This window comes from Streptopelia decaocto (genome assembly GCF_964273445.1).
Source record: "Streptopelia decaocto genome assembly, chromosome: 7".
NCBI lineage: Eukaryota > Metazoa > Chordata > Aves > Columbiformes > Columbidae > Streptopelia > Streptopelia decaocto.
The window spans coordinates 19477678-19500648 of NC_138661.1; the positions used below are offsets into that span (position 1 = coordinate 19477678).

General features: G+C 39.6%; 1 protein-coding gene across 1 annotated transcript in view; it reads left to right on the top strand.

The window, feature by feature from the left end:
• Nucleotides 1–22971, top strand: part of KCNK10 (potassium two pore domain channel subfamily K member 10) — a gene marked incomplete at both ends in the record, with an annotated part of 62737 nt that overhangs the window by 5575 nt on the left and 34191 nt on the right. Inside the window, one exon of the mRNA XM_082058358.1 lies at nucleotides 17627–17955. Within this exon, the coding sequence (XP_081914484.1) occupies nucleotides 17627–17955 (329 nt within the window). The remainder of the gene's footprint in view (nucleotides 1–17626; nucleotides 17956–22971) is intronic.

Consider the following 22971-nt stretch of genomic DNA (forward strand, 5'->3'; position numbering starts at 1 on the left):
GGCAGATAGGGTATCATTAAGATGTCATCAATAGTGTGAGAAAAGGAGAATGAAAAGAATCAAAGGCAGTATGAAGCTGTAAATCTAAGACAGGGAGGTGCAGTAGAATTGTCAGCTGTGGGAGAAGTTAAGACAGAATTATTATTTCAGTGAAGAGTATCAATGCTATTTTTTGCTACATTTGTAGAAGAGTAATCCATTAATAGGCTTTTGGACTGAACAGTCCCTTGGGCAACTCTTGAAAACTGATGCTACCTGAAGTGATGGAGTTTGCTTTTGGGAGAAAGATACATGATATCAGCTGTAATTGGGTAGGCTGTGGTTCAGCTTTTGGCATCTGTGTGGATTTTTGTAGCTAGTGTGTAGACTATATCAGCTTCAGACAGAAGAGTGCATATATATGGTGATACAGTTTAATTCTTACTGTCTTGATTTAATCCAGAGCTATGAATTTTACCACTCACTTCAGCGCGAGCAACATTAGATTCTTCATTTTTAAAGTATCAGACCTGTGTTGTCCCCACAAGCTTTACTGAGTTAAAAGTAAAGTAGTGCCAGAAATCACTGGGAGAAGAGGGGCCCTAGGTGCTGTGTTATAAATAGGGTGAGTACCTGGAGTGAAATGAAGAGGGGACAATGAGGAAGTCAGGATAAGAAAAGGGTCACAGACACACTGGGATTCAACACAGAATATTTCAGAACTCAGTGTGATGAGAATGCCTGACCTTTATTTTGTAATAATTTCAGTGTAACAGCAAAAGGCAAAGCAGAGAATATGAAGGCTGAACAGTGCTCTGTTTTTTACAGAATTTTAATGTAAAAGAAGTGACATTCAGGAAAATCCTAAATACTACCTTTTTAATACCTTTTTTATAGGAATGACTCTCCTTTATTTTCTGTAAGAAACTGAAAACTTCCTGAGACCTCACCATGTCAGACAGGCTGCTCATATTATACTTCCTGAGACACTGCTTATGCTTCTATTGTTTGTCTGTAAAACATGTATATAAAAAAAACATTTTAACTTTAGTGGAAAACGTGCTCTAAGATGAACCCACTGATCTTCATAAATAAGCTACCATGCAGTTCTCACCGATTACCCCAATGAGATAAAACAAATGAGAACAGCATATATCATATACCCTTGTGCTTCAGGATGGTAGTACCAATCCTTTTTAGTCCATGGAGCATTATTATTCTCCCAGCATACTTTCTGAGCTGCTTTTCACAGTTATAATCAAACATTAAGTCAAATTATTTAAACAAAATGATATTTCAGAAGTGAACTATGAATCTCTTACTGTGTTAATGAACCACAGAATTTGGGGAATATTTCCTTGGTCTGGGAATGCTGAGACCAATAATTCAGATTTCTTCTTTTTCTTTAACTGCTAATACAGTTCTTATGCTATTACAAATCTTATTATTGGCAAAGTGTTCCAAATGCGTGCTTTACTATGTGTTATTCAGATGTCCCAAAATATGAGCATAGGAGATCACTGGTAAGATTTTGTGGTTTGACTGGAAATTTCAGTGTGGGCATATCTTGGTGTTAGAAATGGAAATGAAAGTCAGTAAGGACATAGAATCTTTCATTAAAAACCTGTATAGAGGGGAAAAAAAAAGGTGGAAGACAATACACAAGCCTGGCTTAATTTTATTTTTCTATCTTTAAAATGTTAGTGGAACATACTGCTGAAAGCTGGAGTTGTGACAAGGGACATGACATATAAAATATATGAAAGGGATTGAAACTTGTTACACTTAGGATCTGGTGTCCTGAGTAGGGTTAGTGATCAGCTGCAAAGTCTGGGTGTGTGTTCAGTTTTTCTTACAAGTCCAGACACAGTTAGGTCTAGTATTTTGTTTGAGTTTGCTGTTTAAGAGATTTGAAAAGAAATAAAAACATAACAAGGAGAGACAAAGGAAAGCTGCTTCAGGTAATGTAGATTACAAAAGAATGGACCCAAAGTGTGAGTGTCAAATCTGCTTTTGGCAGTGCAGAACTTGCAGAATGAAAAGAGTGTACCTGTGGTAAGGCTGAAAATTATCTGAAAAAAAAAAAGAAAAGAGTGGACATGAAGACAAGTTTGGCTGCCTCCAACTGGAATTCACTGTTTTCAAGCACATGATGTTCTTCCTGCCTATTAGAAGGAAGCATGTAACCTAGAGCATATTTAAAAAAAATGAAGTAACTTTATGTTCTCTGTTGGTTCCTCAAGTGTGTATCAGGGTCTTCCTCTGTGAGCAAAAACTAAAACACAGTATAAATAATCTTATGGACATAGTACAAAATATTTTCATCTCATTAAGTGTCTTTAGTAGATGATGATCTGTTTATTTGGCTAGTCCTTCATTGAAGAAGCATGCTTACATTTCTTCCATTTGTTCTTCAGTTCTGCCCCCAGAGAGATGCATTCAATAGATCTTTAAATTGCTTAAGTTCTCTGTCTTTCTGATAACGCATAGATTATGCATGACCGTGTGACTGTTTGCTGTAGACAATTGACTGTTTAACTAGTAGGGAATAACAAAAGTTAACACCCTAAAAACATCTTACAAAGCAGTACAAGTTATTTTGGTATCACTATCCGACAGGATCATCACAGTGCTTTAAGTATCAGGCTTTGAGTATCTAGATTTGTTAGAGCCATATGTTCGTATCTCAGCAGGACTGACTCATCTTTTCTTCCCTAGGAAGAAAAGCCAACATGTTGCTGACTTTACTGGATGAGGATTTTGGATTTTGGCACCTTAAACTTGTGCCACTGAGATTCTTAAGATTCAGTGATATGCTGTTCAAGGGTGCTTGAATTATTTCTTTCTTACCCAATACTGTGATATAATAGGACTGGCATGATGTGCAAACAGCAAATAAATACTGACAGCTTGTCTGGGGCTTTTATGCTCTCAAATTTCAGCTTTCCATTTTAGAGAAACGAAAGGCAGTCACTAGCTGCTATGTGTGAAAAACCTCAATGATGGAAGAATTATAAAAGAAATGGTAGTGCAGAAACTCCCAGATGAAATGAAAGAAGCAGCTCACACATCTCAAAGACATTCCTCTAGGTTAACTCTGATCCATCACCGATTACTTAAATGTTAAGACCGCCAAATTTAAATTGCACAAGAAAGGGTTGTGCAGAGAAGCCTTGTGTAGCAGCCGTCATGTCAGCTACAGAAACAACACCAGAGCCTCTTTATGATGCCACAGCCACTGTATTAATTTGCCTTCATGAGAAGCAGAGTTCATGACTGGCTTACAATGACATGTAACCTTGCAACTGATGCAAGATATCTGACCCTTACCACATGATGAAAGATACACTTTTATAGCTGTTGCCCAGAAAAATTGAGAAATTATCACCTAATTAAAGTGGTAGATCATTACTGAGATTTGCTTTAATTCAGAGTATTTTCCTGTAAATTCCAGTCATTAGCCAGATTGGGGAAAACACCACTAGACTGATACAGAAATTCTTAATTCTTGTTTTTACAGAGGAGCATCAGTTTGAGCTCTGTAGGTAGGGTCAGTAATGCGCAGATACAGTCCTAAGGATGACCCAAGAAATCTTTGAAGGGGAAGAATTAGTGCTGACTCTATTCTTATTTGGGGGTCAGAGTTCACATTGCGTATGTTTTCTGGCCTTACTCCTTTGTGGAAGGTCTACTCCTTGGCTTTTAACCTAAGAGAGTCCTGCAGGAAATACCGTACTGCCCTGGCTGAGCAATGTATTGTCTCTCAGTTCCAGTCTGCAATGTCATCAGTGGTGCTGCTGAAGTCCCCTTTGTGTGACTGAGGTGATCAAAAGATTCTGTCACTCCACTGTTAGGTGGTACCCCTGGCAGACAGCAGCATCAATCACATTTCACATGTAGAGTAGATCCTGCTACGAAGATCAGCATGAGGCTTTGCTTTGGTTTTGTCTCCCCATTTGCTTGGCTTACCACTAGGTTTCTGTCAGTAAGAATGTACACAGGCCTTCTTAGGCTAAATTGTTGCAAGGCTTAGGTTTCCATCAGTGGTTGGTCTGGCCATAAGACCATTAGCTGAATTTCTTTTGTGAATCATAGAGATAGGATATTTGTAAGATCCCAGTCCAGCTGCTCTGGAAGCAGCACACCAACTAAAACTACATGATCATATGAGCACTTTGAAGCAGAACTTCAAGTCCTGTGGTGGGCAGTTCAGACTCCTCTTAAATGTTACTGGAATCCAGGGATACGTTCTGGTGAGGAAAATGTAATTGACCCGTTTTGTCCAATAGCATGTCATGGTGCAATGATTTTTTTTGTTTGTTTTTGTTTGGTTGGTTGGTTTTTTTCTTAATGGATAAGCAGCAGCTTCAACCTGTTTGTTGTTCATTGAAGGGTGAAGTCTGCAGAGAACCAGAGAGTAGCTATTTATTCCTCGGTGCTTGTACTCAAGACTTGTGACATTCTCACAAGAAAGCAGTGTTTCTAGCCATTACCTAATAAGGACAAACAATGGAATGCTCCTCTCTTCTGACAGGAACTCTTTTTAGCGAAGTCATGTCTAAACCCCAAGATCTGGAGCCAAAAGCACTTGCTTCCTGTTTGGCTTTTGACAGAGCAGACACCTGCATGAACTAGTACTCCCAATTTTAGCAAGAGCAAGAAATACTAATCTAATGTTAGGGAAACATTTTTTTATCAGGGATGTAGTTTTTTTAGTTTTATTTCAGAAAGGGAAAGGTGAGAATTTCTCTTGGGTTTCTCTGTATTCAGTTTCTCTATAAATAGCTTCATAAACCTGCTGCCAGTGAGTGTGTTGGAACAAACACAGTCACTGATCTTGAAGCAGGAGGGCTCCTTATTTGGGACTTTCCCCTGGCAATCACTTCTACTGTCCCCTCAACATTTCCTACTCCTCACTGTAATGCTCTTCTACTCTATTTTCCGTTTTCCAGTACCTGGAGTTCATTGGCAAGTCCCGTCACATGTGAACATGTGCTTGGCTCCTTGCTCTGGGCTCAAGTGTCAGAGGCAGTGGGGAGGGCAGCGGAGTGCCAGGTCCCAACGAGAGGAACTGAGCAGTGAGTTACGAGTCTGCTGCCTCCCACGCTGCCAGCGCGGCTGGAGAGGAGTGAGGGACAAGAGCAGATGGATGGATTCGGAGGAGGGCAGGGTGGAAGAGAGGTCAGGAGAAAGAGAAAGCAAAGCAAAGGAAACAAAATTCGAACTGCCCTCCAGCAGTGTACAATCTCACTCCAGCACAAGACAAATCTCCCTCAAGTATCCGTCTCGACTTGGCAGCTCTGTAAGTAGTGCTACAAATGGTGTCAGTAGCAGTGCATCTTCATGTTAGTGCCAGTAAGTGTTAGATAGGAACTGCTTGAGGACTGCTGTCCTGAAGCCAGTCCAGAAAGAAAAAAAGGAAGATGCTTTCAGCTGTTCCTGGAGTTCATGTCCTGTCTTAGCACATCCATTCTTTCGACCAGTGAACTGTCACGTATGCTTTAGAAAAGTTCAGTGCTTGGCAGAGGGAGGAGGGAGGGGAAGGTATCCCAGCATCCCATGACCGTGACTTTTGCTGAGACTTTTTAATGTCAATGGATAAGTTCTGGCTGATACCTGCACAAGCCAGCCTGGGGCTTCCTCTTGTTTCCCTGCCATTTGCACCGCCTCAGTAGGCAGGATCTCTGAGACTGTGATTGCAGGAGAATAACTTTCTGGAAGTCCATTTTAGGTTCATGGGCAGGCTCTGACTGTGGTTCTGACAGCAGAGAGGCTGGGTCAGAATCTGGAAGTTCTTGTAAATGATGAGCAAGAGCAGCTTACACATGGGTACCATAATTTTTCCTAGATGACCAACAAAAGAAAGGAGTGTGATTTATGGCTGTCTATTAATCTTGTAACACACAGGCGAGCATTTTGTCACGTGTAGTGGAAAAGAGCATGTCCCCTAAAAGAACTTGAAGATTTGCTAATACATTGGTGACAAATCATTGCACTTGTTTGATGTACATATGAAAAAGACCTTGTTTTAATCAACTTTTGAAAGTACTCTTGAATATAATTAATTGGCTAACATCTCTGTGACAGTGTTTACTTGAGACAAACTGTGAACACATACAGTATTGTTTTTCCTCAATGTCTCAGGGGTTTATGTATTATTTGTGAAATGCTTTGAGATATTTAGATAATCATGAAAGATTATTACAGACTTGGCACAACTGATGCAAAGAGGAATGCTGAGCTGTGTTTAGCTGTTTTACATAGAAGGGGAGGGAAAGGATTTCAAGAGCATTTTCCTGCTGTGAGTCAGGACTAGAATATCAAGATGAATTATTTTGATTTTTTTTTTTTTTTTAAATATCCTTAACATTTCACCGATTTGTTTACAGATCCTGGATGATGAATACAACCCTACAACATTAGGCTGTTTTTCTTTGTTACCCTTCACTGATAGCTTTTCTTCTTGGGTCCATAGGAGTATGCAGGGCACAAATTGAAAACACTGATCTAAATGATTTCTGGCAGATGATTTTGTCCTGTTCTTAAATACTTCCAGTGAAGGAGATTTCAGTATCTCAATTGCTGTTCCCATGTTTAACTATCCTTGTATTAATAATAATAGCTATTTTTTTCCTAATATATAGTCCCCTATTTCCTTGGTACAGATAAATCAGTTATTTCTTGCCCTATTTTTAAGGGATTTAGGGAAGAATTTGTCATTGTCTTCAGTTATTCAGTGTCTTATTTTAGTTCGTGAGACTACAGTTCACATATTTGCACTTAGTCCAAACAGCATCTTCATTTATATTAAGATATTACTTTGGAAAATTGAAATGAAAATCAAGGTGGGATGTTGAAAAGTTGACTGTGTTGATTTTGTGTCATGGACAAATGACATTTGAATATGTGGTGGAGTTTGATTTACTGTGGTTCACACCAGGATAAGAGATCTGTCAAAACTGATTGAAGGAAGAGACTGATATTTCCCATATTTAAATGCAGATCCAGTGTTTGCCTCCTGTAGTTTGCTAACATATTCTCTCCTCTATTCCTGTACTCTCAATGAAGCATGTCATTATTTAGTCACCATTCAATATTTTGGTGATAAGTGAAGCAGAGAAAGATGTTGAATAGAGCAGGCCTTTCTGTGCTATTCAGAATTTGCTTCCCCTTTCTATTAGCCTGAAGAAAGAAAAACCTATCTTCATCTTCACTGGCTGCTAACTATATGTGGTTGTATGAAAAGCTGTGTGGGAGCCAAAAATGGACAAAATTTTAAAGAAGTAAAGTACAGATGTCCAAAATAGGTGTGTCTCTTTTTGGATAGGTCTTAAAACACACAAGTCTGAGGGCAGGAGAGTGGATTTCTACTCCGGCCTTGTCATTTGTTGCATGATCTTGGTTAAGCAATTTCTTTTTTGTCTACGCTACACCTACACAGCTCTATTCAGTGAGAGTTGAACGCTGCTGCCTGAGCTAGGGCAGCCCAAGGAAACTGTGAACTTGAACCTGTGTGGTATAGCACTGTTTTGAACCAAATATGTCCTGCTAAGTGGCGAGGCCTACAGTCAGAAGCTCAGCACTATGCTAACAAAGCTACCCAGCTTTTCTTGGCTTGAACCTGATTTCTGTGCAATCTTAATTAAGTTTGGATCAGTCTTCAAGAAGGAGCCTAAAAATACTTTTGAATTTGTCACACGAAAGATTAAAGAAAATTGTTGTTGTCCGGCATCAGACTTTTCCAGAATTGCTTGAAAGACAGTGATATACAGTAATTATTGCTATTTGTAATATATTCAAGGCAGTGACACTCCTGTTCTAAACATTGCTGACATTAGGGCCCCTGTTCTGAAGAGTTTACTCTATGAAATAAATAATTATAATATGTAACTATTAATCAGGAATGGATTTGTTGGCATAATGAGATTTCTCTGGGTTTTATATGGTTAAGGGCACTGAGATTTTAATCCTGCAGACTTTTTATTTTCCTAAGCAGCCATTGTGAGTTTTTCCTTTCTCTACTTTGAAAGCTCCTTGTGAGATGGGTGCTTGAACTGCCATTCTTTTGTGCTTTGAAGAATTTACAATTAGAAATGGCAGTGCCTTTCAGAAATACAATAAGTATAAAAGTGGTATTCAGACCCTCCTCATTCTCTCACTGTACTTTCTTGACTAAAATTAAATTAGCTTGTACATCTTTTCTACTTCTTTAGGGAGACTAGCTTCTGAATTGCTGAAGTGAAATGATAGAATACCAGAGAGTCTTTCAACAGACTCACAAAATCCATTGAGAACAAAGAAAAGGGACATGGCATAGCTCAGGGGAATGGTAATTGCTTAGACTTTTCAATCTTTTACACCCTTGTAAAACTAATCACAACTAGATTAATAAGTAATCCAACCAGCCAAGTTTACCCAGAGCCCAATTTCTAGCCATTTAACATCCGCAAGCAAGATTGTGATTTTCTTATATTTTTAAAAATTGTCGGTCAGAGATATCACATTGTGTTGCTACATTTTCTTCATTGGTTAAGAGTGTATACACTTCCTGCCAGCCTGAAATATTTAATAAATTTAACATTTAGCTTTAAGTTAAAATGGATGCTGCTAATATGTGTTTTCTTAAATGTGTATAGAAAATGAGTGAAATAAAATGCTTGTTTGTGGGAAGGAAAAATGAGAATGAGAGATGATAAAAAATGAAAAAATCAAATTCACTGAACAAGACAAATTGATGTTTTTGTTCCATATTGACCCAACTCCAGTAGAGAGTGAGAAAAAGGCATTATTGTTGGAAGCCTGCTTTCTCTCTCTGTAGCTAACTCATGTTCATCACTGTAGTTTAAGTCCTGATCTATACATTGATATTCTTAGGGCATGATTGTAATGGTCTGATTACTTTTTCACCAAAATCCATATGCACTCCATGACTGGTGAGACTCAGAGGAAAAACGGTGCTGAACAACAAAGTCTGAGTTGTGTCCTCACCTTTATTGCCTCCATGCAAACTGCCTGTGGTGGGCTGACCTTACCTGGCTGCCAGATGCCCACACAGCCACTCTCTCACTCCTCCTCATCAACAGGAGAGTGGGAGAAAATAAGATGGAAAAGTCTGTGGGTTGAGATAAAGACAGGGAGATCACTTAGTAATTACCATCACAGGCAAACCAGACTTGACTTGACGAAATTTAATTTATTGCCAATTAAAATAGATTTGGATGGTGAGAAACAAAGACAAAGGTTAAAATACCTTCCCCTCCCTTTATTTTTTTCCTAGGTCCAGCTTCACTCATTCATTCCAGACTCCTCTTCCTCCTCCTCAGCCCACAGGGTGCAGGGGAGATTGGGAATAGGGGGTTGTGGTGAGTTCATAACAGTTCCTCTAGGCTTCACCTTCTTCCTCACACTTTTCCCTTGCTCCAGCATAGGCCCTTCCTGTGGGTTGCAGTCCTTCAGGATAAACCTCCTCCAGCGTGGTCTGTCCAAGGGCAGCAGTCCTTCAGTAAAATCAGCCAGCTCTGGTCTGGAGTCTTCCACATGCTGCAGTGTGGATATCTGCTCTGATGTGGTCTTCTCTGTGGGCTGCAGGGAAATACCTGCTCCACCGTGGTCTCTTCCAAAACTCACACAGGCTGCAGAAGAATATCTCCTACAGCTCCTGGAGTATCCCTTTCTCCTTCACTGACCTTGGTGTCTTCATGATTGTTTCTCACACTTTTTTTCCTCCTTTCTTACATTCTTACACAACATTTTTCCCTTTCTTAGCCATGTTTTCCCAGAGGTGTGTCCAGCTTCACTGATGGGCTGAGCTGTGTCCTGTGGTGGGTCTGTTGGCGTCAGCAGAAACTGGCTGTGTCCAGCATGGGGCAGCCCCTGGCCTTCTTGCAGACACCACCACTGTAGCCATCTCCACCTTGGCACCTAAACCAAATAACCTGTCATAGAGATCAGGTAGCCAGGTACTTGGTTTCAGTCAGACACTTGCTGAACAATTTAAGCAGCAATACTCTGGAAGCAGCAATACTCCGGTAGGATGGACAGTACAAATTGGGGAAGATTCTCACAAGATTTGTCCTTTGGAAGAAACTGCTGTCCAATAGGAATGACAGTGTCCTTCAGTGGAAGGCAAGATTTGCTCTGATGATTTACTGTATAGCAAAGTTTCTTGTTTGCCACTAAGGAAGCTCTCCAGGAACTGAGAAGAGGCTTAAGTTCCCCTTAGTTCTTCTGATCTCCAGGGCACCAGCATCCCCACTCTGTGAAGACTCTTATAGTTGAGAAGCTGTTTCTACAGAGAGACTGTAACTCAGACCACACTGATTTTTTAATTTCTACCATCTTCCAATTTAGGCTGTTTAGATTTATTTTTTTTTTTTTTAATTTTTGCTTAAACTATAGTTTTCTAATGAAGAAGAATTAAAGTCATGTTATGAAATGGTGTTTTTTTGTTTTCTCTTAACCAATGTGTTCCAAATGAAATAAACAAGAGCTATTAATTGGTATGTTTCAATTATAACTGATGAAGCAGAATTATGTAGATTTTTTTTGAAACTTACTGAGAATCATAATTTTGAGCACTAGCTGGGAATAGATGACAAATGATACAAAAATTGCAGAAACCTTTTTATTTGACATTTTCCCCAAAGCTGCTGCCAGGGATGGCAAAGCAATGGTTAGACATAATTCCCTCTAGTACATATTACTGACATTTCTTTCCCCACCAACGGAGATAACTCAGTATGTGAACTTTTACTCTATTTCACTAGTATTATCCTATAATTGGAAGCAAACAGTGACTTTATGCCATATGCAGTTTTGTAACCTAACATACTCCTCCCTTCTCCCTGCCCCACTCTGGGAAAGGAGCTGTTGGGAGCAATCAGTGCTACATGCTTTCTAATAGCACATGGAGTCTTGTGGGTTGAATGCATGTTGCCCTTTCTGCCTTTACCTGTCTCTCCTTCCATACTTTGTTGAATGCCTTGCTGCTGATGACTGCATTTGCAGCACACTGCTGAGATATTGCTGAAGTCAGCAGCGCTAATACTGCATTAGAGAATCCACTTCAGGGAAAACAATGTTAGATTTAACCAGTGGAGTACTGCTGCAGTGAAAAGCTATGTGCTCGAAGGCACTCTCTGCATTTTCCAAACAAACAATACGTCAAGCTTTGCTTTCACAAATAGTAAATCTAATAGCAGTGCTTTTCACTTCAGTGGCAGTTTGCAGCAAAATGCTGTACAAACAGTAGGGTGAAATTCCCCTTGTGTGGCAGGCTCAGGATGACTTTCACTGCTCAGGCCGTGTGGTTGAACACCTTGGGGATATGCAGAGGGACCAGGGTAAAATGTGTCAGTGCTGAGAGCAGTTTTCTTGATCCTTGGCTGTATGGATCCTGTGGTCCCCAGACAGCAGTGCTTATTATTATGCCTCAATCCCGAACAACAGCCACAGGGATACTAGTGTTCTGGCCCATATGTAATTGTAGCCTGCAGGCAGGATTTTGTCTCCTATTTCTTGATCACAGCTGCAGTGTCACCTGTTAATTAGCCCACATCATGCAAAGATGCTGCACAAACACAAAGGCAGACACAATCATTATCTACTGGGATTTTTACTCTAAAAGCCACACTTTCTAAACCAGCATCAGGTTTTTGAGTGTGTAAAAGTCCATCATTCATTGTGCTGTTTAAATGGGTGCTCTCTACTTTACAAAACCTGTTAAAGAACCAAGACAGAGAGAGATGAAGAATGGGGGTGGGGAGGTTGCTGGAATAGCAAGCAAAGCAGGTGGTGGAAATGATTAGCTGTGTCCTCATAATGCAAAATTTTAATGGCATAATGATCTTTTGGTTACACATGGACAGAAACTTCCATGTTTCATTACTTCCATCATGCAAATAGGAACCACCCGCTTCCTGTTGGATGTAGAAATTCCCTTCATCCATAAACTCATGTTTGTGACATATTCATGAGAAGTTCATATAGCTGATAGCTTAATACACTAATTGCCTGAGCTTTTCCTCTAACATGCCTCTTATCGTTGCTCTGACTTCCAGGCACAGCCATGCTATGTTAACCCAAGCAGCCAGTAGGTGAAACCACTTTAGGGAGTCTGTGGGAAGGTTGTGAGATTGGAAGCAAATGCTATATGCCCATATCCCTCAGGAACTTCAGGCTGGAGATGAGCCAGAGTCTTGGAGTGCAAGATTGTATGTTATCCACTGGTGGGCTGCTCATTTTCCTGCCTTTCCACACCGTTCAATCAGGAAGCCTTTTGATCTTAACTTCAGTGTGTGGCCATTTTGGAAGAGGGGTGGGAGAGGAACCCAAACAATTAGAATACTCTGTCCACTGAAAACAAAATAAATGAGGCTCCTGCTAGGATGACAAAACAATCATGGCCCATGGAGTCCCTTCATCCCCCAGTGCTTTACAACCCATTTTAGATAAGGGAGATACACCCACGTTTAGTGGCCAGTTCAGGGAAGCCATAGTAGACTTGGCTACCATTGCACAGACATTTCTGAGCCTTGGTGCTCCAGGTCTCTGTTCTGCAACTTTAAACACTTGACAAAATATCGTATTTCTAAATTACTTCAGAAGGGGGTGCTGGCTTATTAAGCAGTGCTACATGAAGGATGTACAAGTGCTGATAACGCAGTGTAGGATCTTGCAGAAGCTGTAGGGAGGATGATTTGCTCATTTTCCCAGTGAAACTGGGCTGCATGGTAAGATTACTTTATAATTCAAACTAATTTTGTAGTTTTAAGACAAAGGAAGATTCCATGGGAAGTTTTGAGTTCTTAAATATGTAACTGTTTGAAGAAAGCATAATTGCCTTTCTTTAGAAAAACCTCCCATCATATTCTGAGGGTTTTGGGGAAACATACCAGTAGTTGTGTTCAGATGCACATCAAAGAACGTTTTTACTTGGGCTGAAAGTACTTTGCTGCCTTCCTTGGATGAACCCACTAAAATGGGAGATGAAATGTCCAGTTGCATTTTTTATCAACTCATGTATTTAACCTAAAGCCAGCTGCTGGGTTTATGAATGTGTGAGTATATATGGCCTCAATCTAATTCTGTGCTGAATCCTGTGAAAGCAACACTTGCATCAGATGTGTCAAGAATTATAGTCGCCTTAAAATGTACATACATTCCTGTGTGCTCCTGTAACACAAAAATATGGAAGAAAGCACTAAATAAGACACTCCATTAAACCTGACTTAGACTTTTTGTAAGATAAAAATTGTGGCAGCTGTACTACATAGGAGGGTGTCTTAATTTTAAAAAAAAATAAATATATATATATATATATATATATATTTGGTTTAAATCAGTTGAGAAACTCTCCTCTAAAACCATTTTTTTTTTGTATCTTGTATGTTCTTGGCATATGCGATAAGGTCGTTGCCAGAATATAGGTCAGTGTGGCAAAGCCATGCGTAACATTTTCAAGTTGAACATCCTCAGCATTTTGGCTCTGACCTGGAGCTGTCCTTGGGAGCTCTTCTGTACAGCTTCTGCACTCCTTCTGAGGTGACTGTACTTTGAACCTCTCTGTCTGGAGATTTTCCCTTTAAATTAGAACTATTTTCATAGAATCATAACAGGTTATCTAGCTCACCCTGCTGCTGCAAAGCGGGGCTAACTATACCTAAATATTTCTGGCAGAAATTAGCCTAACTTGCTCTTAGAAACATTAGTGTCCTAAAGTAAAGCATACCTGCAGTAATAAAGCACAATTTTTAATCTGAAGCGATGTCCTATTTTGCATCGTTTCAGTAGCTCCAGTGTTATACGTTACAGCGTTTTGCTTTAGAACAGAAAGCTTCAGTTGGAACCTGCAACGGTCACCTGCTCCAACAGCCAGTGGCTTAAGCTGCTTAAGCTTTGCCCCAGGCTTCTTGATGGTCAGCAACAGTTTCGTTTCCTTAACTCTCATCAATATTAGCAGAAATCTCAGGTATTTAACCTCCTCACATACTGGTGGAAGGACGGGCGGTACTGTTTGTCACTACCTCAGGTGCAGGTAATTCGGTACTCTTGGGGGGGGAACAACTGTACAGATCCAAACATTTTAATTTGACTTGTAACATCGATATCTTCAGTTGCTTTATTTTCAAGCTTATCAAAACAGGAACTCATCTTTCTTTCCCCACTGGCATCCTCTTACTGGGGTGAGGCCTGTGTCAAAACACTGTTGTGTTCCTTTGAGGATACCTGGGCACTGATTTAGTACATGCGAGTGGAGATTCATCCTTGCTTTCAGCAAGGCAGGTTAATTCTTTGATATAATGTAACAAGCACACATGGAAGAGACTCTGTTGTGGGAAAAGCCTGTTCTGACAGAAGCTTGTTTTGAAACAACATGGATCAATAAACCAAGGATTGTTTTGCATTTATTCTAAACACATCCTCTTCTCTTTTGCTCTGTTTGTCCTAAAGTATAGTCTAAGCTACCTCTACAAATCCAGGAATTTATATAGTCTGTCATTTTCTTAAACTGTTTGTCTACTTCTGCACATTATTGAATTGCCATTGTAGTCCATAATTTGATTTTAGTGAAACTTCTTGTTAAAATTCTGGAATTTTATATAGCTTTTATGTTCATGTTTGTTCAAAAATTGTACAGACATGGATTCTTACAGGACACTCATGTTAACACTATTTTTTTTTCTATTAGTAGTTTGTGACACCATGGTTTAAAGGCTATTGGTGGCACTTTTCTGAGAGCACACGTTCATGGAGGCAGAGTTCCAATTAGAAATTGGGATTTCTGACTTATCACCATGTGCTCAAGTCAGTAACCCTGCCCTCTTGTTGTAAAGAGTGAGATAACTGCTAGATGGAGTATCTACACTGGTTTTCCAATACATAACTGCTGCTTAAAATGTACCGTGAAACATCTCTGGGGTATTGACTGCAGTTGTGCCTTCTGCATCAGCTTTGTAAGAAGACTGTCTCTGATATACATGTGCTGCTCAACTAGGTGCTTTAGTAGAGTCTTCCTCTGTATTAATTTCTATAATATAAAATACTTTAGAATCAACATTTCTAGATATACTTAGGGTAGCCATTACTAATAGCAGAAAATGAAAGACTTTAACAAAGTTCTTCTTAAGAAAAGAGTTATCTTTTATTTTAGGGGTAAGCAAACCAAGCACAGTAATTCACTGAGCTGTTTAAATGACACAATATTTATAAGAACATTTAATGTTCTTTACCCTGAACTTCCTGTCTTGTTCTTAAATCAGGCCATGATTTTACTGTAAAGCTGTTACTAACATTTTGCCAGAAATATGATTTCAATAAGAAACAACATTTATACTAGCACAGAGGAAAAGTCACAAAAGCTGTTTTAGCTCTACTAGCTCTTTACTTTCTTCCTCTTGGCTTACCATTTGTGGGATATTGAAGTCAGACATCTCTCTCTACTGAAAGGCTCACCCAGCCTACACTGGACTATACCAGTCATGATAAGGTAGATGGCTGTTGCAAAAAAATTGTAGCATGCTGTTTCTGTCATATGAATTCTGCACCCTTCTTACCATGTGAGCCTTGGAAACCAGGACTGTTTTGCTGAGTAATGTCAAGGTCATAAAATCAGCCCTCATGCTTGCAGATTTTGTGTTGATTAACAATATACACAGTAGTTACAGACTCGAATTTAAATTAATTGAATTCCATGGAATCCATGGAAGTTATGTGACACTGATTTACATCAGCTGAGCCACTTTTGGGAATACTCAGATTTATTTTGTTTGGTAAGAAGATGTCATGACTCAGATTTAAGATATTTGCCTATAGAGGAAGGAAGGTTCTAACTGCTTCACGCAACCTCTCTATTTTATGTTTCTTCTGAACACTTTTTGGATATTTCGTGCTGAAACTCATTATCTATTACAATATTCTGTTCAGGAGATTTAGAGAGTGAAATAATTGATCTCTTTTACAAAAAATGTGACTTCTTTCTAATACTGTCCCTCTTCTCCCTGTTGTCACTTCAAGTTATTAGAACTTATGTGAAATATATGTGGAAGTAAGAGAAGGTATCCTTTTAAGTTTTATGTCACTCCATCCTGGTGGATAAGTGTTGGGAACCATAATGATCCTTTGATGTTCAAACAGCACAGAGTGTTGCAAAACTGAGATACACACAAAGGGAATCAACCACAGAGGCTTTTCCTCTGATCCTGAATCCTTTCTAATCTGTTTAGTATCTGGAGCCTCCAAGTCACATATGAAAAGAAATATTAACTGTAACTGTAAGACAACTGTAGATTTCTGTAGTTTATTGGTTAGCAATTAAGCTGGAAGCTCTATCCTTGATACAATGCTTCAGAGATGTATTACTTCTAGGAAAACATGCCTGTAGTAAACAGCTGAGTTCTTAAATTATTCAGTAGCATAAAATTATTTCCATTGGGAAAGAGTTGTAGCCCACTTCAAATTCAAGATATAATCAAGTTGTATGTTCAGATTGTATAGAGTAAGTTTATGGTGTCACTCTGATCAGATGTTGTAAACTCTTTTGCTTTAATTTCTGAGCAAAACAGCAAAGACACTTTTGGAATAAGTTCCGAGAATGCAGCTAAAGTGACTGTATTTTAACTGTAATCTGATGTAGGTCTGATATGAAATAAATCAATCCAGTTTCAAAGAAATTACAGGCCAGTGACAGCTGCACCGTGGTAAGATTACAGCATGGATTTGGTTTAAAATGAATTCAGCATCTTTAAGCCTGCATGTGGTACCATTATACCAGTGGATGCTGAGGAACCCGGCCTCATCCTGCTATTGCTAACACTGGCAACAGAGCGTGGGGAAGTGTGATGCTGAGACACCTGAATTATTTGGAGGTGAGCCATCTTTGATTTGGATGCCTTGGTAGCTTTATGCAGTGGTCAGGCTAATAAGTCTGGCTGAAAGTCAGGGCTTATTAGCTCTGATGGGCTGCTGAGGACACGTGGGCTATACAGTGTCTCAGTCCAAACCTGGGAGGTTTGCTGTTGTGCTTGACATTTGAGTGACTTTGACCTCAGATATCTAGTATGCTTTGGCTGAAGAACCATATATACTGAAAGTTGTGAAGCTTTCAGGCTTTAAGAATATTTTCAGAAGTGATGGTTTTGTGAATCTATGTCGATAATATGGCCCTGCTTATGTTGGCGAGCCAAACAGCCAAACGTTTTCCCGTCAATACCAGGCCAGGTGGTGATTACTGATCATTAAGAGTTCAATTTCCTAACACTGTTAATACAATGAGTATTATGATTTAAAGACATAAATAATTGCCAGGATCCCTCATCAAACATAATCTTGTGTAATTTATATCCTAAATAGTAAAAATGTTCATGTTCTTATTGGATAAATGGTTTTCTGCATCCTTCTGAAATTTTCGCTTGTGCAGCTGGCCTGTCCAGTTCTAGAGGTAATGGGTGAAGCAAACCCTTGAGGTGATTTGTGTATGGATGGACAAAATGCATATGGAACCTTCCAGATAAAAAAAAAATGCATCTATGTGAATAACATGGTTTATGCAATTGTCTTGAAAATGGTATTTAGGAAAGTTGTACATGAAGATCAAAGTCATACCCTTAGGGATATGATTTTGAATAAGTGTTTTTACTTTGTGTTTCAGTGGCTGTTCCCTCACCAGTGCCAGCTTGTGAACCTGAGCCCAAAACTAACGGGCATTACCCAGCTCCACGACTCTCTGTTGCCTCCCGAGCCACTGTTGTCGCTACCATGGAAGCTCCTTCTAAGGGTCTGCAGACAGTCATGAAGTGGAAAACAGTGGTGGCCATCTTTGTCGTGGTGGTGGTTTACCTGGTGACCGGAGGACTTGTCTTCCGTGCCCTGGAGCAGCCCTTTGAGAGCAAGCAGAAGAACACGATTGCGCTAGAGAAGGCTGTCTTTCTTCGAGAACACGTTTGTGTAACCCAGCTGGAGCTGGAGACGCTGATTCAGGTAGGCCATGTGATGAAAACAGCATTTCTTGGAAGTTTGGTAGTTCATTGATCAGCTGAGTAGGTGAACAGAATCGTTCAGAGCCCTTGCAATAGATAATGTGAAGAGCAGGCTCTTTCCCAGTCATTTTGAAGCCCTGGAAACAGAAACTATATCTCCAAAACATTGTAAATAGAACACTGTAAATAGATGTCAAATGTCTTAACTAGAGTAATGAAAAATGTGTGCGAAGGAAATAAGAACTTTAAATCTAGAATATTTTTTTGTGAGAGGTGACAGATTTGCAAGACTTTTGCCTGTCTCTGCAAATGTTCAAATTATATGAAGTCTAATTCTTCCTCCAAAATTAAACACAACAACCCAGACAGCCAACAGAAATGATAGGTGAGAATTTTGAAATAAATATTCAGCCAAGAATTCTGAACGTAATGGCACTTTAGTTTACGGTTTACTGCTGTGAATCTTAGTTAAATGAATGATGACAAAAGTATACAATTAAAAATAGAAAATAATTGGCATTTAGGAAGTAGTGAACTTTTAGTTCAGTCTAATATGCAAAGCTTTAGAATAAATATTGAAATAAATATCAAATGTCCTGATATCTGTATCAGTGATCTCTATCTAGATATCTCTTATCAGTGGAGAGAGGAATAACATGCAAGAAATGTCTATCAAGGTCAGAATTGTATTTTACTCTACACAAGGAAAGTATGGATCTTACGAGACTTCAGTAATCTTTGAGGATACCATGTAGAAACCTGTAACTTAGCCTGGAGAAAATGGTGATTAGATAAGAAATGTGAGATACCTAATGAATATATTCCAAAGTCGAACTTCAGCCTCGTATTTCAGACCTGAATTTGTGTCTGAGCATTCCAAGAGCACATTGTGTCTCCCTCTGTGGTGTAATACCAGAGCTCCCCTGTGATTTCAGGCTGTAAAGAACACGAAGTTACCCCCTGGATCCTTGTGTCTGTCTACCCAACCATGTTACAAAGCCCTTTCTGTAAGTGAATCAAACTTATAACCTTAGTATTTCTTCTAGGAAGCTGTTCCAGTATCTCATTGCTGTGATGGCAAAAGCATTCTCCTAGTTTTCAGCCCAAACTCGTTCAGTTTCCTTGTAGTTGTTCTTCCACAGACCCCTCCCCATTGCTTAGCTGGTTCCTCTCCCTTGCCTGTGTGTGTAGAGAGCAACGCTCTTCTGCTTCTCCCAAGCAAAACAAAGTCTTTCTGTTTCTTTGCAGATAGATGTGGGCTCTCCCTGCTTGTGCTCTGTGTTCACAGGAGACAGGTCAGTTCTGAGTCAGAAGCTGTGTACCCAGACCTTTGGGCAGCCCGGTACTGTAGCTAGGAAGCCAAAACTGCTTCAGGAAGTGGAATTGTGCTGATGTGACTATACAGCTTTTGGATCAGGCCTGGCTTGGATCACATCCTTCATCTGTCTGCAAAAGACAGGTGAACATGTTTGGTTGGCAGGGTGGATTCTGTTCAGGCATACTGGCTCAGATGTGTTTCATGGTGGCGTTGCAAAGATCTGTATTTCTCGCAGCTTCTTATGTTGTGTGCTGGCTAATTAAAGGAGTTTTAAAAAATACTAAAAGCAGGAAATTCATATTCCCTTGATGGGAATATAACTATTAGAAAATATGTAAATGCTTTGTTTTCTAGCAGAAAGCAGAATACGTAATAGGTGCAGCAAGCAAAGCACCTCAACAGGATGGTAGACTCCTGCATACTGACTGCAGTACCAAGATTTTTAAATAGCCCATATTCTCTAGCCTACGCTATGTTTATATTACACATTTTTCCTTCTTTAACCTCAACACTAAAATAAAAAACAGTCATACTGTGTTATTAGAAGGCAAATATTCTGAATAAATCTTATAATCTCCTGAGATTTCAGTATGTCCTCAGGCATTATACTGGGTAACTGGAAATCATTTTGCAAAGGTAAATTAAATGTGTTTAGCAACTTAGCATGTGAATGTCTTAAGGCCAAGTGATGTGAAATATTGGAACAGATTTGTCAATAAAGAACAAGTTCCTTTGGATTCTTCTAAATGTCTAGAGGTGAAACTGGCTCCAGGGGTGTAGTTGGGTGTGCTGATACAGAAAACTCTGATTGTAACTGACTTGAACAGAAGAACAGTGAACCACTGCTTAAAGATAAAATTCGGGGGTTAATATTGTGCTCTCGTGCTTTCATGTCAATGAACTCAAAAGTGTCATCTCCCTGGCTGGCACAAGGCATTTCTGCATTGCACCAAGTGCTGCATCTGCCTTTACCACTGTGATTTCGGACTGATGTGGCAACCCCCATGGGTCCTGGCTGCTGTGCTGCATGCCGTCAGCACCTGGCTACTGCCAGGGGAGCTGTTTGTTATTAATGTAATTTGACTACCTGAAGGCCTTTTGATGAACCCGGGTCATACTCTCCAGAATGACTATGTTGATTCGTCCCTGTGCTTTGAAAAATATGGAAAAAGTACAAAAAGGGAGACCTAAGAACTGGCTTGTATCCTTTTGCTGTGGGGGCGGCTCTGGAAGAATCTTTTAAGGAGAAGAGGGGTGTCATGGTCTTTACAAGGCTAATGATGGAAAAATTTACCCCTTTGCCTAAATTTCAGTCTCCCAAAGGATTCTCCTTTGAAAAACCTACAAGGAAGATGTACAGCAGTATATGAGGAAGCTGTTAAAATTCAGTGTGGATGAGATATCCTTTCCAACTTGATTTCCAATAACTCATTGCAAATATTGGCACGGGTAGTGCAAATTGCTGAGTCCAGACTGTGAAGTTCATTCACAGACTATAGAAGTGATGAAAGCAGTGCAAATCCCTAGGAAGATTCAAAGTATTTTAAATTTTGTATTTTTCTCTTAGTTTTTGGCTCAGGCCTGTCTAATACTAACACAATGGCAGATAGTATTTTCTTAGCAATAACAAGTGCACTCTGTATTGTCCAAAGTCACCTGAAGTGGAAGTTCTTATCTGTACATTTTTAAAGCCCATTTCTGCTTCTCAAGACGTTTGTTGTGGTGAAAACAGTTCATTATTTATTCCTTATATGATCTACAACTTGGCACAATGATGAATGCTGAAATAAGAAAATCACAAAATCAGATGCTTTATCTTGGCGCTTTTAAAGCTGAATTTTCAGAGTTAGAGAGAAGTGCAATCTAGAATATGGTAGAAGACAATGAAACTTCAGTTGCTCTAAGTGAATTTAGCTGTATTGTAGCCATTTGAACAAATAACAGAAGGCAGCAGGGCTCAAGTGACTGGACCTACAGTTGAAAACAGAAATAACATTGGTAGTTACATGTGCTAACATGATATTACTTTTTTTTTCTCGTATGTCATGGCATAAGCTTATTAGTAGCTTGAGTCAAAAAGAAGTCACCTTGCCTTCGTAATAACACACACTTAGATTGCGTAGTGGGGAGGTTATGCCTATCAGAAAGATCAGATGCTGTCTGTCATTAGGAGAGGCAGGCAGGAAGACCATCAATGTGTTTTGGCAAAGTAATTAATGTTTGGTGTCTATGTAGCCTATGAACTGTGTATGAGTAAAAACTTACGTAATGAGCACTGCACAGTGACGTAAGATAGGGTGGCTCACTACTGTAAGAAGTTACTTAGGTTATTGGCAGGCTGCTTTCTTCTTCCTTTTCCTTCAGGGTTTAATTTAGGAGTGTGAGTGATTATAGTATATAAAAAAAAAATCACCCACCTGGGAGCCAAGTTGTATTATCAATGTCCACTAATGACTACAGCAACTCTAATGAGTTAGCCTATAAGCTGAAAAGGAAGCAGAGCTGGAAATAAGCTAGTTAGGCTTTACTGGCTAATTATGTTAGTAAGAGTTCATACCATGAATAGGCACTTTTGATTAGTGTTCTGAACTACTTTCCCGCTGCAGGTAAGCAAGAAAGGGAACATCCTGTAAAGATGTTTCAGTTTTCAGCTGCTTGAGGGGTTTACTAGTGTCATGAGCCAGCTTGTCTTTACAGGGTGTTTCCTTGTAAAATGAAGAGAACTTGGATGGCTTTCATGTACTAGAAGAAAGTTCTGATGGAGCAGGAAAAAAAGGAGTACTTTGATTTAACTATGGGGGACACTTGCCTGTTGCTTAAGACAGGAAAAGTCTATTTGGGCTGTAGAGAAAAGCAATGGTAAATACCTGATTATTGAACCTTCTTCCTTTGCCTCTGGAGGCTGTCTTCTCCATGTCCCAACTTCCCTTCCACTCCTATCTTTGTTTTACCTTATTCCCCCTAAATGCATATGAAAAAATAATTCACATCTTTTGGGTCCTGTCTAAGTTGGTGCAGACACCCTGGTTTGTAGCTTCAGTCCAGAAATACTCCAATTGTGTAGAAGGCAGACTGAGCCAGGGATGCTGCAGAAGTCTGCAGCTGTCCTGTAGCTACATTGTTCCCAGAACCCAGCTAAGACTTCTGCAGGGAACTCAGCTCTGTGGACTTAGATCTCTGTGCATGTGCCTTGTTGAATGCTGTAGGTCTGCCCTCAGACACAGTGCACGCAGGACAATGAAATCACTATAAGTATAGGTAGATCACTGTCTGGCTAATTATCATCTAAAGACCTTTATGGGATAGGCAGAAATATTTAAGGGATGGGCTTTCAAAGCTTATTAATTTTTATTATACCTGAACAACAATTGCTGGCCTCGGTCCTTTGAAAATGCTGTTGTAGAAAAGTGAGTAAATGGGAGTTTATAATGAGCATCCCTTAATCACTATATGAGGGGTGGTGAGAATAAAGAGACAAGTAGGGAGTATAGAGAAAAGTTATTAAGGAATTAGTCTTTAAAAGCTGCTTGCTAACGAGAAGCATCTTAATTGTATTAGAGAAACATCTGAGCATGAAAGGCAATTGAAACAACCTTTTGTATGCTTGATAGTAATCTGCTTGGAAAAGAATTGTACAGGGAGATAGTAATTATTGGATTAGCATGATCTATGGAGAGGAATTAATGGAACTAGAAAAAA